Source organism: Pelophylax lessonae (genome assembly GCF_965119305.1).
Source record: "Pelophylax lessonae genome assembly, chromosome: 9".
Lineage (NCBI taxonomy): Eukaryota > Metazoa > Chordata > Amphibia > Anura > Ranidae > Pelophylax > Pelophylax lessonae.
Genome location: NC_138776.1, coordinates 148,362,725 through 148,375,646, shown reverse-complemented (window position 1 = coordinate 148,375,646; position 12,922 = coordinate 148,362,725). Strand labels below are relative to the sequence as shown.

Here is a 12,922-nt window from a genome sequence, read left to right as displayed (position 1 = left end):
ACCCCCCTGGGATCTTAATTTAGTGTTGTCGGTTCTTCAGAAACCTCCCTTTGAAGATATTAGGGAGATTCCTCTACCCACGTTGTCCCAGAAGGTGGCCTTCTTGGTGGCTATTACTTCTGCACGCAGGGTGTCAGAACTGGCCGCATGATCTTGTCGTTCACCATATCTGGTGGTTCATAGAGATAAGGTGGTTCTTCGTCCGAATCCATCCTTCCTACCAAAAGTGGTTTCAGAATTTCATCTGAATGAAGAAATTGTATTACCTTCCCTGTGTCCTAAGCCCAGTCATCCTCGGGAGTTTGCTTTACACTCCTTGGATGTGGTCCGGGCGATCAGGGTATACTTGAAAACGACAGACTCGTTTCGCAAGACGGATTCACTTTTTGTGATCCCAGATGGACCCAAAAAGGGGTTGCCTGCATCTGCCGCGACCATTTCCAGATGGATCAGACAGACGGTAGTACAGGCTTATTCTATTAAGGGTCGGGAGCCCCCGTTCCCTGTTAAGGCGCACTCCACTCGGGCTTAGTGCGTCATGGGCCTTTCGCCATCAGGGGTCAGTGGTCCAGGTGTGCAAGGCGGCTACCTGGTCGTCGGTGCATACCTTTACTAAACATTATAAAGTTGATGTAATGGCATCGTCTGATGCCTCGTTTGGCCGCAAGGTTTTGCAGGCCGCAATTTGAGGAGACCAGTGGTCTACCTCGAGGGTTTTTTCCGTTGGAAAATTTTTCTTTAGTCTCATTCTTTGTTTATAATGAGCCTTTAAAACTTCTAGTTTGGCACCGGTTGGGCCTTCTAGATTGGATTTGATTTTGTCAATCCCACCCCTCATTTGTGGCACTGCTTCTGGATGTCCCAGCTCTTGAGAATCAAGAAGACTACGTCTGTCAATGAGCGATAGAGAAAAATGGATTTTTGTAAGATCTTACCGTAAAATCCTTTTCTCTTAAGCTCATTGACAGACGTAGTACCCGCCCCTCTATCATTGAGTTGGGTTGGGTTAAATTCTCTGTACTGCTTTAAAACAGAACTGATTCCCTGTAGCACAGAGAGGGAGGATATACCCTCAGGGACTGCCCCTAAGGTGGAGCCAGAACGTTTTGTCTTTCTGCCTAGTCCTACTCCTGCGGAGACAACATAACCCAGCTCTTGAGAATCAAGAAGACTACGTCTGTCAATGAGCTTAAGAGAAAAGGATTTTACGGTAAGATCTTACAAAAATCCATTTTTCTTCATCAACTTAGGCTAATATGTATTCTGCTACATTTTTTTGGTTAAGAAAATCCCAATAATGTATATTGATTGGTTTGCGCAAACGTTGTAGCATCTGCAAACAATGAAACTATGGGATATATGTATGGAATTTTCATTTATCCTATAGCGGGACTGCAATATTGCGGCAAACAAACCAGACAGTAACTAACCCTTTCTGCCATATTTACATAGGCAAACTGCCGTTCTGCCTCTGTACCGAATGATTGGCAGGTGCAGTCGGACATCGAGTCCGCGGTACCCACTAATTGTGTATAATCCCAGCGGAAACAAGCCGCCATGGCGCACATTTGCGCTCGCTACCCGGAAATGCAGGATCATGTAATTATATGTCATCCTGTGCACAGCGCCTGACCTGTAGCAGTATATCTGCTATAGGGTGGTCGGCAAGTGGTTTTGGAATCCTGATGCACTAGGGCAGCGTATCTAGTGCACCTGCTGTGCTTTGCATTCCCAAAAAAGGGTCAGGTTGGGTTTTTGCTGCAATTTGATGTGTTGACAGCTCACTCTAATTGAATAGGCTACTTTAACATAGCATGTGTGCTTTATCCACCACATAAGTCTTAACCTGGCTTTAGGTGTCTAGGGGGCTGTTGAGGCCCATTTACAGCTTGTGATTATATTGTGAGGAGGCTTCCCAAGAAAACTGGTATTGATTTGAAAACCAAATGCAAGTATTTATAGGCATTGTCAAAGGAAACTTGCATTTCAACACTGTTTCCTTTAGAAGTACTTTAGGATAGGTTAGGAACATTAACTTTAGGGCCAATATAAAGTATTAAAATTTAGTTTTTTAACAGTTTGTGCAGGCATTACAAGCAGTACGTGAGAAGCTGGGTCATTACTTGTCTGGAATTCTGCTTTAAATTGTTTGCGCAATGTGTATGTATTTTCATGTGACAACACTGAAAAAAAGACGATTTGCTACAGTGTAAAGTAGTGAGTGTACAGGTTGTAAATTTTTCTGTCCCCACAAAATAACTCAACACACAGCCATTAATGTCTAAACTGCTGGAAACAAAATTGAATACACCACTAAGTAAAAATGTCCAAATTGGGCCCAAAGTATCAATATTTTGTGTGGCCACCATTATTTTCCATCACTGCCTTAACCCTCTTGGGCATGGAGTTCACCAGAGCGTCACAGGTTGCCACTGGAGTCCTCTTCCACTCCTCCATAATGACATCACGGAGCTGGTGGATGTTAGAGACCTTGCTCTCCTCCACCTTCTGTTTGAGGATACTCAATAGGGTTTAGGTTTGGAGACATGCTTGGCCATTCCATCACCTTTATCTTCACTTTCTTTAGCAAGGCAGTGGTCCTCTTGGAGGTATGTATGGGGTCGTTGTCATGTTGGAATACTGGGTTGCAACCAAGTCTCTGAAGGGAGAGGGGATCATGCTCTGCTTCAGTATGTCACAGTACATGTTGGCATTCATGGTTCCCTCAATGAACTGTAGTTCCCTTGTGCTGGCAGCACTTATGCAGCCCCTGACCGTGACACTCCCACCACCATGCTTGACCACAGGCAAGACACACTTATCTTTGTACTCCTCACCTGGTTACCGCCACACATGCTGGAAAACAACATTTTAACAGCGGGTACTTGCATTTGTGGTAGAAGACCAGAAGAGGAAATTCTTTACATCAATTTGAAGAAGCTAAATAAGGTGGTGAGGTACAGGAAATTTTAGACTGAGAGCATCTACGCTGTTCATCATCTTTCCAAGAGCTGCTTCACGACAACTCTAGTTTTCAAGAATACCTATCTATATGTTCTGATTCATAATCGAAGACTCAAAAGACGCACATACTTTTAATTTTCAGGCCCTCCCTTTGGGGTTAGCCTCAGCGCTGAGGATTTTATTTACCAAAATGATGGCAGTTCTAAAGAACCAGGGAGTAAGTATTCTCCCTTACTTGGACAATTTTGTATGCAGAGGAGGTGAATAGAAACCTGAAAATGACTCAACTCAGATTGCTACCTTTGATTTCAGACTGGGATTCTTTCACTCCAGGGAAAGAATCCCTAGTATGGTGGACTAAAGAACAACACTTGAGACAAGAGTCCGCTATGGGGTTACCTAGTCTGAGCAAAAATGGCTACAGATGTCAGCACCCGGGAGTGGGAGAAACTCCTGGGGACTCACCATTCTCTACGCTTTCGAACATGAGACGACTGACGAACCACCAATAATCCTTCCCATCAGGAGGGACTTTTTTCCACAATTCTCCACCCTCCACTCCAGGAACTATACCTGGCAGCACAGGCCCTTTTCAGTACCGGAAAAGTGACCCAGGTGGTGGTGGTGAAGCCATCCAGATCACTTTTACAAGTCAGCTGATCTCTAGCTAAAAAAAAGTAAAATGGTACCAAGATCAAGACTGCACATATGACCTTGTAAGAACCACATTGCTGAAGGAGGGACAATGTTGAGACAGGCTGCTGTTTCCTATTAACCACTTACTGTCTGGAGGAAAGGAAGAACCCAGGAACCACCCTTTGGAGGGAAAAGTGACCCTTCTCGGTACCATAAAAGTGAACCATGATTTTTAATAACTACTTGCTAATAGGACATTTTTAAAAGTACAGATTTCTGAAAAGAGCAAGTAAAAATTGAAGCATCAGTTTTTAAACTGGAATTTTAGTTATTAAAAATCCTGCCTGTTCACCCGTTTTTATTTTTTTAAGGAAAAAAATACCTGCTTTGTCTGATTTGCATTACCGTTGCTTACATCCCTGTCCAGTGAGCTGCACATGTGCAGGGGGTGAACATGGAGGCTTCCTCCCACATAAAGACTCCGGGAGAGACCCGCACCAGCGGGACACAGGTAGGCAGGCGGGAGCTGCCCTATTCATGGTGTATATTTGGTGGTTGGTTATAGGCTGAGAATCTGAGGTGGTGGGTCCCAAGCGGACCAGGGCACCTGTAGACTGGTTATTGGAGTGCACAAGGTGATGTGGGCTGAGTACGTATTTCTTGGGATGAGCTTCCCCACTGTGTACCTTTTTGACTTTTTCAAACTAAGGACACAACAAAGGAAGGAAAGCCTGGCCCTATAAGTCCTCTGGGTGTGGCTCCAAGCTGTCTTCTAACTATTCTAAACTGCTTTGGTGCCCAAGACCTTTTGGGTGCCATTTAAATCCTGCTAGGCATTCAGGAGGCCAACTCTCTAGACCCAATCAAATGTACCTGGATTTGCAGCAAAAGAAATTCAAAATATTCCCTGCTTACTAAGTAATGTCAGATGCTATCCTAAAGGAATGGTCAGAACCTGAGAAAAGGCATGGTGACATGCCACCAAAAAGTTGCCCAGGGATCCCGAAAAAGCTCCTGCCTTACCACTCCCCTTGGAAGAATTGGTAAACCAAAAGGTTCTACTTCTCGTACCAGAGTGAGAAAAGGGATCTGGCTCTATTATCAAGTGCTCATTATGAGAAGACCTTCAGTGAAGTATCCGTTAATCCAGATTCTCAAGCCCCTAAAGTAATAATCAAGTACTGAAAGTTTTACATGAAGTCCATATACTCAGGAACATACCACAAAAGGATGTCTTCATGATCATCATGGACCTCAAGGATTCCCATATATATTCCTATGCCTAAAATCTCACAAAAGTTCCTACGGTTAGTAGGAAGGGATAAAAACGTATCACTTTCAGAGCATAGCCTTACCCTTTGGTCTCTTGTCAGCTCTGAGAATCTTTATGAAGATTCTAGCGGAAGCTCTTGCTACGCTAAGACTATAGGCCATATTGAGAATTCTGTGCCTATGACCACCTAATTATGGCTCCTTCAAAAAAAGGTACTGCAGGAAGATTTGTCAAAAGCCCAGCCCAAGTCTGGGATATGGATATTAAACTTACTAAAGTCAAAACTGGCTCCCTCTCAGATTGTCCACTTCCTGGGGTATTATCTGCATTCCCTAGAACAAAAGATATTTCTCTCAGAGGAAAAGATTTTGAAAATCGTTCAAAAAGTGGCTCACCTCCAGAACAATCAGTCAGTCTCTGTAAGAGAGTTCATGACTGTCTTTGTTCTAATTAATTCCATAATCCCAGCCGTTCAGTGGCCCAGGTTTCACCAAAGGCTGCTTCAGTTCTTTTCTTCTTTAGGGTTACATTGGGGGGGGTGGTTGAGAAGAAAGTGCCAACAAGGATAAAACAGACACTATGGTGGTAGAGAGACCGGGCACACTTACAGGAGGGATTAATGCTGGAATTATCCGATCCTGCTAAGATTAACCATGGTTGCAAGCAGATGGGGCTGGGAAGCCCATCTAGAGTTCCACGGAAGAGACAGAAGCTTTAACCAGATGTTGAACCTGGAATGCAAGATGTCCATTTTCCATTCAGGCTGATATGGTGATCTATGCTGCTCTCTTGCTATATATGCTTAGTACTTTACTACTTTAATGATCGCGGCATAGCCCATGATTTTTATTTTAAGTGTCCCTGCCAATAACAACATTTAACATTAATACAGGTTTAATCTTGACCCCTTATATATAGGTCCAATCTCTGCCCGCTACTGAGCATTGCAGTGGCCTGTGCAATGACCTTCCGTATGTAGGCAGTGACTGTTCTTTTGATCCCTGGTGATATAATGGATGTTACTTTCTGGTTTTAATTGTCAGCTGCTGTATGAGTTGCTTGTTGACTCTAAACACTGTGAGTGTAATCTAACAATTTGAAGTGCTCTATGTGACACAGTGTGAGCTTTGCATGCATTTACTTATTATATATTGTACTTGTTTCTAGTGTGGTGCTGTTAAGCATATCCTTCACCACTGAGAAAAGAAATTCATTTCTGGAATGTATTGGGTGTTTTCCGTTTGATTGGTCAACAAGAGACTGCCATATCATCGACAGATACTGTGAAATACAATCCCATGCTGATTCAAGTTATTCTGGTGTGAAACTATATTACATTCGCAGTTCTTCTCATAATTCGATATGGATTGTTTCAATAAAGTGTGTACAGATTTTTTAAATGTGAAAAAAATCTTTAGATATTGTCACTTTGTTTACTGTGGCCTATAAAGTCCACTGGGGGTTCATTTTGTAGCTACAGTGGGTACGGAAAGTATTCAGACCCCCTTAAATTTTTCACTCTTTGTTATATTGCAGCCATTTGCTAAAATCATTTAGGTTCATTCTTCTTCCTCATGAATGTACACATAGCACCCCATACTGACAGAAAAACACAGAATTGTTGACATTGTTGCAGATTTATTAAAAAAGAAAAACTGAAATATCACATGGTCCTAAGTATTCAGATCCTTGGCTGTGACACTCATATATTAAACTCAGGTGCTTTCCATTTCTTCTGATCATCCTTGAGATGGTTCTACACCTTCATTTGAGTCCAGCTGTGTTTGATTATACTGATTGGACTTGATTAGGAAAGCCACACACCTGTCTATATAAGACCTTCCAGATCACAATGCATGTCAGAGCAAATGAGAATCATGAGGTCAAAGGAACTGCCTGAAGAGCTCAGAGACAGAATTGTGGCAAGGCACAGATCTGGCCAAGGTTACAAAAAGATTTCTGCTGCACTTAAGGTTCCTAAGAGCACAGTGGCCTCCATAATCCTCAAATGGAAGACGTTTGGGATGACCAGAACCCTTCCTAGAGCTGGCCGTCCGGCCAAACTGACTAATCGGGGGAGAAGAGCCTTGGTGAGAGAGGTAAAGAAGAACCCAAAGATCACTGTGGCTGAACTCCAGAGATGCAGTCAGGAGATGGGAGAAAGTTGTAGAACGTCAACCATCACTGCAGCCCTCCACCAGTCGGGGCTTTATGGCAGAGTGGCCCGACGGAAGCCTCTCCTCAGTGTAAGACACATGAAAGCCCGCATGGAGTTTGCTAAAAAAACACCTGAAGGACTCCAAGATGGTGAGAAATAAGATTCTCTGGTCTGATGAGACCAAAATAGAACTTTTTGGCCTTAATTCTAAGCGGTATGTGTGGAGAAAACCAGGCACTGCTCATCACCTGTCTAATACAGTCCCAACAAGGAAGCATGGTGGTGGCAGCATCATGCTGTGGGGGTGTTTTTCAGCTGCAGGGACAGGACGACTGGTTGCAATCGAGGGAAAGATGAATGCGGCCAAGTACAGGGATATCCTGGACAAAAACCTTCTCCAGAGTGCTCTGGACCTCAGACTGGGCCGAAGGTGTACCTTCCAACAAGACAATGACCCTAAGCACACAGCTAAAATAACGAAGGAGTGGCTTCACAACAACTCCGTGACTGTTCTTGAATGGCCCAGCCAGAGCCCTGACTTAAACCCAATTGAGCATCTCTGGAGAGACCTAAAAATGGCTGTCCACCAACGTTTACCATCCAACCTGACAGAACTGGAGAGGATCTGCAAGGAGGAATGGCAGAGGATCCCCAAATCCAGGTGTGAAAGACTTGTTGCATCTTTCCCAAAAAGTCTCCTGGCTGTATTAGATCAAAAGGGGGCTTCTACTAAATACTGAGCAAAGGGTCTGAATACTTAGGACCATGTGATATTTCAGTTTTTCTTTTTTAATAAATCTGCAACAATGTCAACAATTCTGTGTTTTTCTGTCAGTATGGGGTGCTATGTGTACATTCATGAGGAAGAAGAATGAACTTAAATGATTTTAGCAAATGGCTGCAATATAACAAAGAGTGAAAAATTTAAGGGGGTCTGAATACTTTCCGTACCCACTGTATATATTCAGGCTGATAGATGCCTTCCCTCTGATGAAGATTCTCCCTCAACTGGGGTGTCAGAGGTAAAAAGGGTTCTGGTTTTCCTTATAACACTGACTTGGTAAACAGACATACTCAAACTCCTGGAAGACTAACCTTGGCCTTTTCCAAATAGGCCAGACCTACTGGCACAAGGGCCTCCTATTCCATCCTGCTTTAATAGCATGACTGTTAAAACCCAGGTCCTGAAGAATAAGGGGTATCTCTGACTTGGTTTTCTCCACCTTATTCAGAACGAGAAAATATACCATCTGTAAGATCATCTTGGGATCTCAACCTTGCGTTCTCTGTACTTCAGAAACCGATTTTGAGTTAATTGGGAGACCTCCGATGTAAGGTTGCCTTTTTGGTGGAGATTATGACTGTTAGGTATATTTCTAAGTTGGCATCCCTTTCTTGCAAATAACCATTTTTTTGTATTGCACAGGGACAAGATGGTCTTGAGACCAAGACCTTCTTGTACCCAAGATGAAATCTCTTAAACCACCACGAGGATATTGTTCTCCCTTTAATCTGTCATGTTTTCAACAAGTTATGTTAATTTCCCCCCACTGCTTGGATGTTGTCATGGCTGACAAGGGTATATTTGGCAGCCATGGGTTCTGTTCCCTAAACTGTTACTTTTTATCCTACCTACAGGCATCCTGCCTCCTGCTCCCGCATTACCATGTGGATCAGACAGCATATTTCCATGGCCTATGCCCTTTTAATGGGTTCCTCTTTCCCTATCAGAGCTCATTCCACCAGATCTGTTGGTGTCTCTTGGGCTTTCCAGCATCAAACATCTGTATCTCAGTTTTGTAAGGCTGCCACCTAGTCCTCTATTCACACTCTCTACACGTTTTTTACTAGGTGAATGTTCAGGCTTCGGCTGATTGGAGCGTCAGCTGCAAGATGCTATAAGCTGTCATTTGATTGTTTTCGGGTTCTTTAACCCTTGTTTTTTTTGCAGACCAGTTGGTAATTCTCTTTGTCTATCTCGTTGGCCACCCCTCAGTTTGTTGCTTTGGGATGTCCCTTAGTCTATGAATACAACCCCTTCGTCCTGTACTGTACGATTTTAAGATGAGAATTTTAACTTGGCTGAAAAATTCCTTATTTTTGAGTACAGTACAGGACAAAGGCCCCTTTCCCTTTGTCGTCTGTGGTAAAAAAAAATTGGTTGGTGCTATGAGCTTGCACTAGGGGCTGCCCTAGCAAGTTTTTCCAGTGTCCAACCTTCTGAAAATAGCCTGCATTTAACTAATTCAAGCCTCGTGTTCTGTACTGTATTTCAAAATAAGGAATTTGCCGGTAAGCCAAAAATTCTATTTATTTTCTTGATGGCTAGGGAGGAAAGAAGTTATTTTCATGTCCCTGCAACTTGATATAGAGGGTTGTGCTGTGGTAACAGTGAGGGTGAAGACTAGGTGGTTAGGGAGTAATAGATGAACCACTGAGGACAGAGGTGGGTGTATTTTGCATATTTAGATCAGAGTTGCTGGCAACACCCTGATTATAGTATAGTACAGCCCTTAAAATTTCCACTCGCTAAATGCGAGTTATTGGAAATTAAGGGCGAGTGTTGAGCCGCATCAGAGGGGAGAGGTGAACGCTGCTGGTAGCTGGCAGTGCTGGGTGTACTGACAGGTTCTGCTCCACTCACTTCCTTGCATCCTGCTCACTTTCTCCACAGCACATAAAATGTAACACGTACCCGCCCATTGATCGGACAGGCTCCGCTAAATCCTAGCCCCCGATCCTAGACTTCACAGCAGGCTTTTCTATGGTGGGCGTAGCCTTCCCTTGCCCCACCTGTCCAGCCGTTGACACAGTTGGAGCTGGCAATTGGGGAGGTGTGCTAGAAATGTGCTGGAAGGGGCAGGCGGAGGAGCATTGCTATGGGTGGTAGGCTCTGAACTTTATCAGTCAAGAACCAGGCTTCCTGCATGCCATTTTCGACCAGTCCTGGGACCACTGCTGTGAACCAGTGCTAGGTTTATGGGAATGTGTCTTGGCAACCTCCTAAATTGTAAAGAAGAGTATTGGGTGAGGAGTCTGTGGGATGCTGTCTGTAATTTTGTTAATGCTATATTTATTATAGCATTCAAATATTTACTTAAGACAGTAATGATGTGTACAGTGCCTATAGTAGTAAATACATATTTTATCCTTATTTCATTACAGTCAGATCAATGAAATATGATTGCTGAATGCTGGTATTGGTTATTTATTTATTTTTTTTTCTTATTCAGTGTAATTATTACACTGAATAAGGCAAATAGAAATAACCAAAACCAGCAATCTGCAACCCTATTTTATTGATCTGACTGTAATAAATAAAATATGATAATTAAAAGGGCGTGTTTAGGGGTGGCATTAGGGGCAGGGTAGAGGTTGGGTGGGGCAACTGGTGGCGAGTAACTCCTAAGGCCTGGCTAGTAGCTGAGGACTTGAAATTTTGAGCCCTCGTATAGTATGTCCGCACAGACTTTGCAGTCTAATTAACAGGGCCGTCCTGGAATAGGTAAAGGGGGTTTTCTCTTGAAATGTGAATTTTAGTGTTTAGAATTTTTTATGTTTAATAACTCTATTTAGTAAATGGTCAACTACAACATATTTATTGTATCAGTGTTTTTTCTTCCTAGGTACATCTGCGCAGCAGCTAGATGCTTCATTCAACACCAATGCGGCTCTAGAGATCTTTGAGGTTGACTTTGGAGATCCTTTTCCGGACCTGAAACGAAAAGGTGTCTACCTAGCATCCAGCAGGTATGAGCTATAACTTCTAGAAGGTTTTTCCTGGTGAAAGCTTTCTCTATTAGATTAAGGCTGGGTTCACACTGCTGCACGGAGAGGCTCCCAGCTGGGGTCCTGTGCGGCTCCCAGCTGGGGTCCTGTGCGGCTCCCAGCTGGGGTCCTGTGCGGCTCCCAGCTGGGGTCCTGTGCGGCTCCCAGCAGGGGTCCTGTGCGGCTCCCAGCAGGGGTCCTGTGCGGCTCCCAGCAGGGGTCCAGTGCGTCCCTGTTCACCGTTTCAAGTCCGATTTCAGTCCAAATTTTTGGCTGAATTCAGACCTGAAACGGACCAGAAGATGCACAGGACTCCTGTGCAATTCCCACCGGAGCCACTTCGGAGATATGTGAACCAGCTCCATAGAGAGACGGTCACAATCTCCTGAGATGCGAATTGGATGGGGGGAAACCTGCTTCCAATTCCCAATAGTATGAATCCAGCCTAAAGGTTTTTTTGGATGTTTTGTAATAGCGAACAGCTATCTTACAATTGAAGCTATAAGTTATGCTTTATTGATTTACTAAAACTGGAGAGTGCAAAGTCTTGTGCAGCTCTGCCCTGAAACCACTCCGCTTCTAGTGTTTTTTTTTTTTTTTTTCCAAGGCTTTTTTTTTTATTCAAAGCTTAATTGAACAAGCTGAAGTTAGAAGCTGATTGGCTATCATGCACAGCTGCACCAGATTTTGCACTCTCCAGTTTTAGTAAATCAACCCTATGTGTTATGAACCCTTGGGAATTTTCTTGGTTGCTGTATAGATAGTCCTGTTAAAATAATAAATACACCCAACAGACATTGGTGACTTTTTCAACATATATACACAAGTCAAACATTAGATCTTCGTTTAAAGTGCCTACAGATAAAGGTGATATAGTGTTAATTAAAAACACAAGGAAAATCTGCTTTCAATAGTTTTAACAAAATGATCAATTGCTGTACTATGGAAAAGAAGTATACCCTTGGCCTCATAAGCTGGTATTTCCCCCACTTAGCAGAAATTACTTATTGTAAGTGTTTTGTGTAATTATTTGATCACTCGGCACGCAGTGTTAGAGCCTGGCTGATGACAGATGCAGCATCGGTGAGTATGATTCTGCAAAAAAAAAGTGTATGTAAATCTGACAAGCCAGCTTTCAGACAGAAGTGATCTGGTGATTGTCCAGCCACTGGATTGCTTCCACACACCCTGGTAAGGGGATCCCCCCGCCATATTTTCTGGGATCCACACACCCATGACAGACCGGAATCAGCATGGTGGGTGCCGCTGTGTAGAGGAGAGGTTGACCAGCTCCCTCCGTTCACTGGTTCTCTTTATTTTACTGACATGGAAGTACTTGTAAAACCTCATGTCTGGGCCCCTGCATCACTTTAATGCTGGTTGACAAAGAAACAAATGCAGTGCAATTTGCACTGCATTTGTTTAATTGTAGGGCTTTTTAGACTCCTGATGTTTTGTTAAAGGGAACCTGTTGCATAAAGAAACCCTCACATAGGGGACTTCTTTCCGGTATGTGATAGGGGGGTAAAAAAAGGTTGGTAGAAAAAATGTAATGTATCAACAACAGCAAAAAAAATTTAATCCCCATCCCAGACACACACACAGAAGCTTAAATGTATGCGTTGGAGGACTCTACGTACAAATACAGTAATTACACTCTAAAGGCTACATTTCACCGTGCACGCCGGAGTGATAGCCTTTCCTACTTACCTAGGTGGATGCAGCATCGATGCGATGTTGCATCTGTCCCCTGCCGTCTCTAAGACTGGTAGCGGAGTTCTCCCCACCGGCTCGCTCTCTGCCCCCCGCACATGTTGGAGCGCTGGGCTGTGGAGGCGGCTGCTCGCTCAGAGGCTGAGCCATGTGCTGGTCCAGGCTCCTGGGTGGATCTCGACCATATAGTCACTATCTTTCCCCAGCCTGGAAGGGCTCTGGCCCCTGCTCCCCACTCACCACTAGTACTTGTAAATTCAGAAGTCCCTCCTAAACCCTGCCCTCTGTATGTCGCACACTCCTCAATCCTGCATTCTGTACACAGCGCACGCCTGAATTATGCAATCTGTATGTACAGTAGTGCACTTCTGAACTTTGCACTCTGTACATAGCATATCCCTGAACTCTTC

The 12,922-nt window shown here is 43.8% G+C and overlaps 1 protein-coding gene across 1 annotated transcript in view; it reads left to right on the top strand.

The window, feature by feature from the left end:
• Positions 1-12,922, top strand: part of SEC31B (SEC31 homolog B, COPII coat complex component) — a gene marked incomplete at its 5' end in the record, with an annotated part of 331,579 nt that overhangs the window by 71,885 nt on the left and 246,772 nt on the right. Inside the window, 1 exon segment of the mRNA XM_082267974.1 lies at positions 10,658-10,781. Coding sequence (XP_082124100.1) covers positions 10,658-10,781 — 124 coding nt within the window.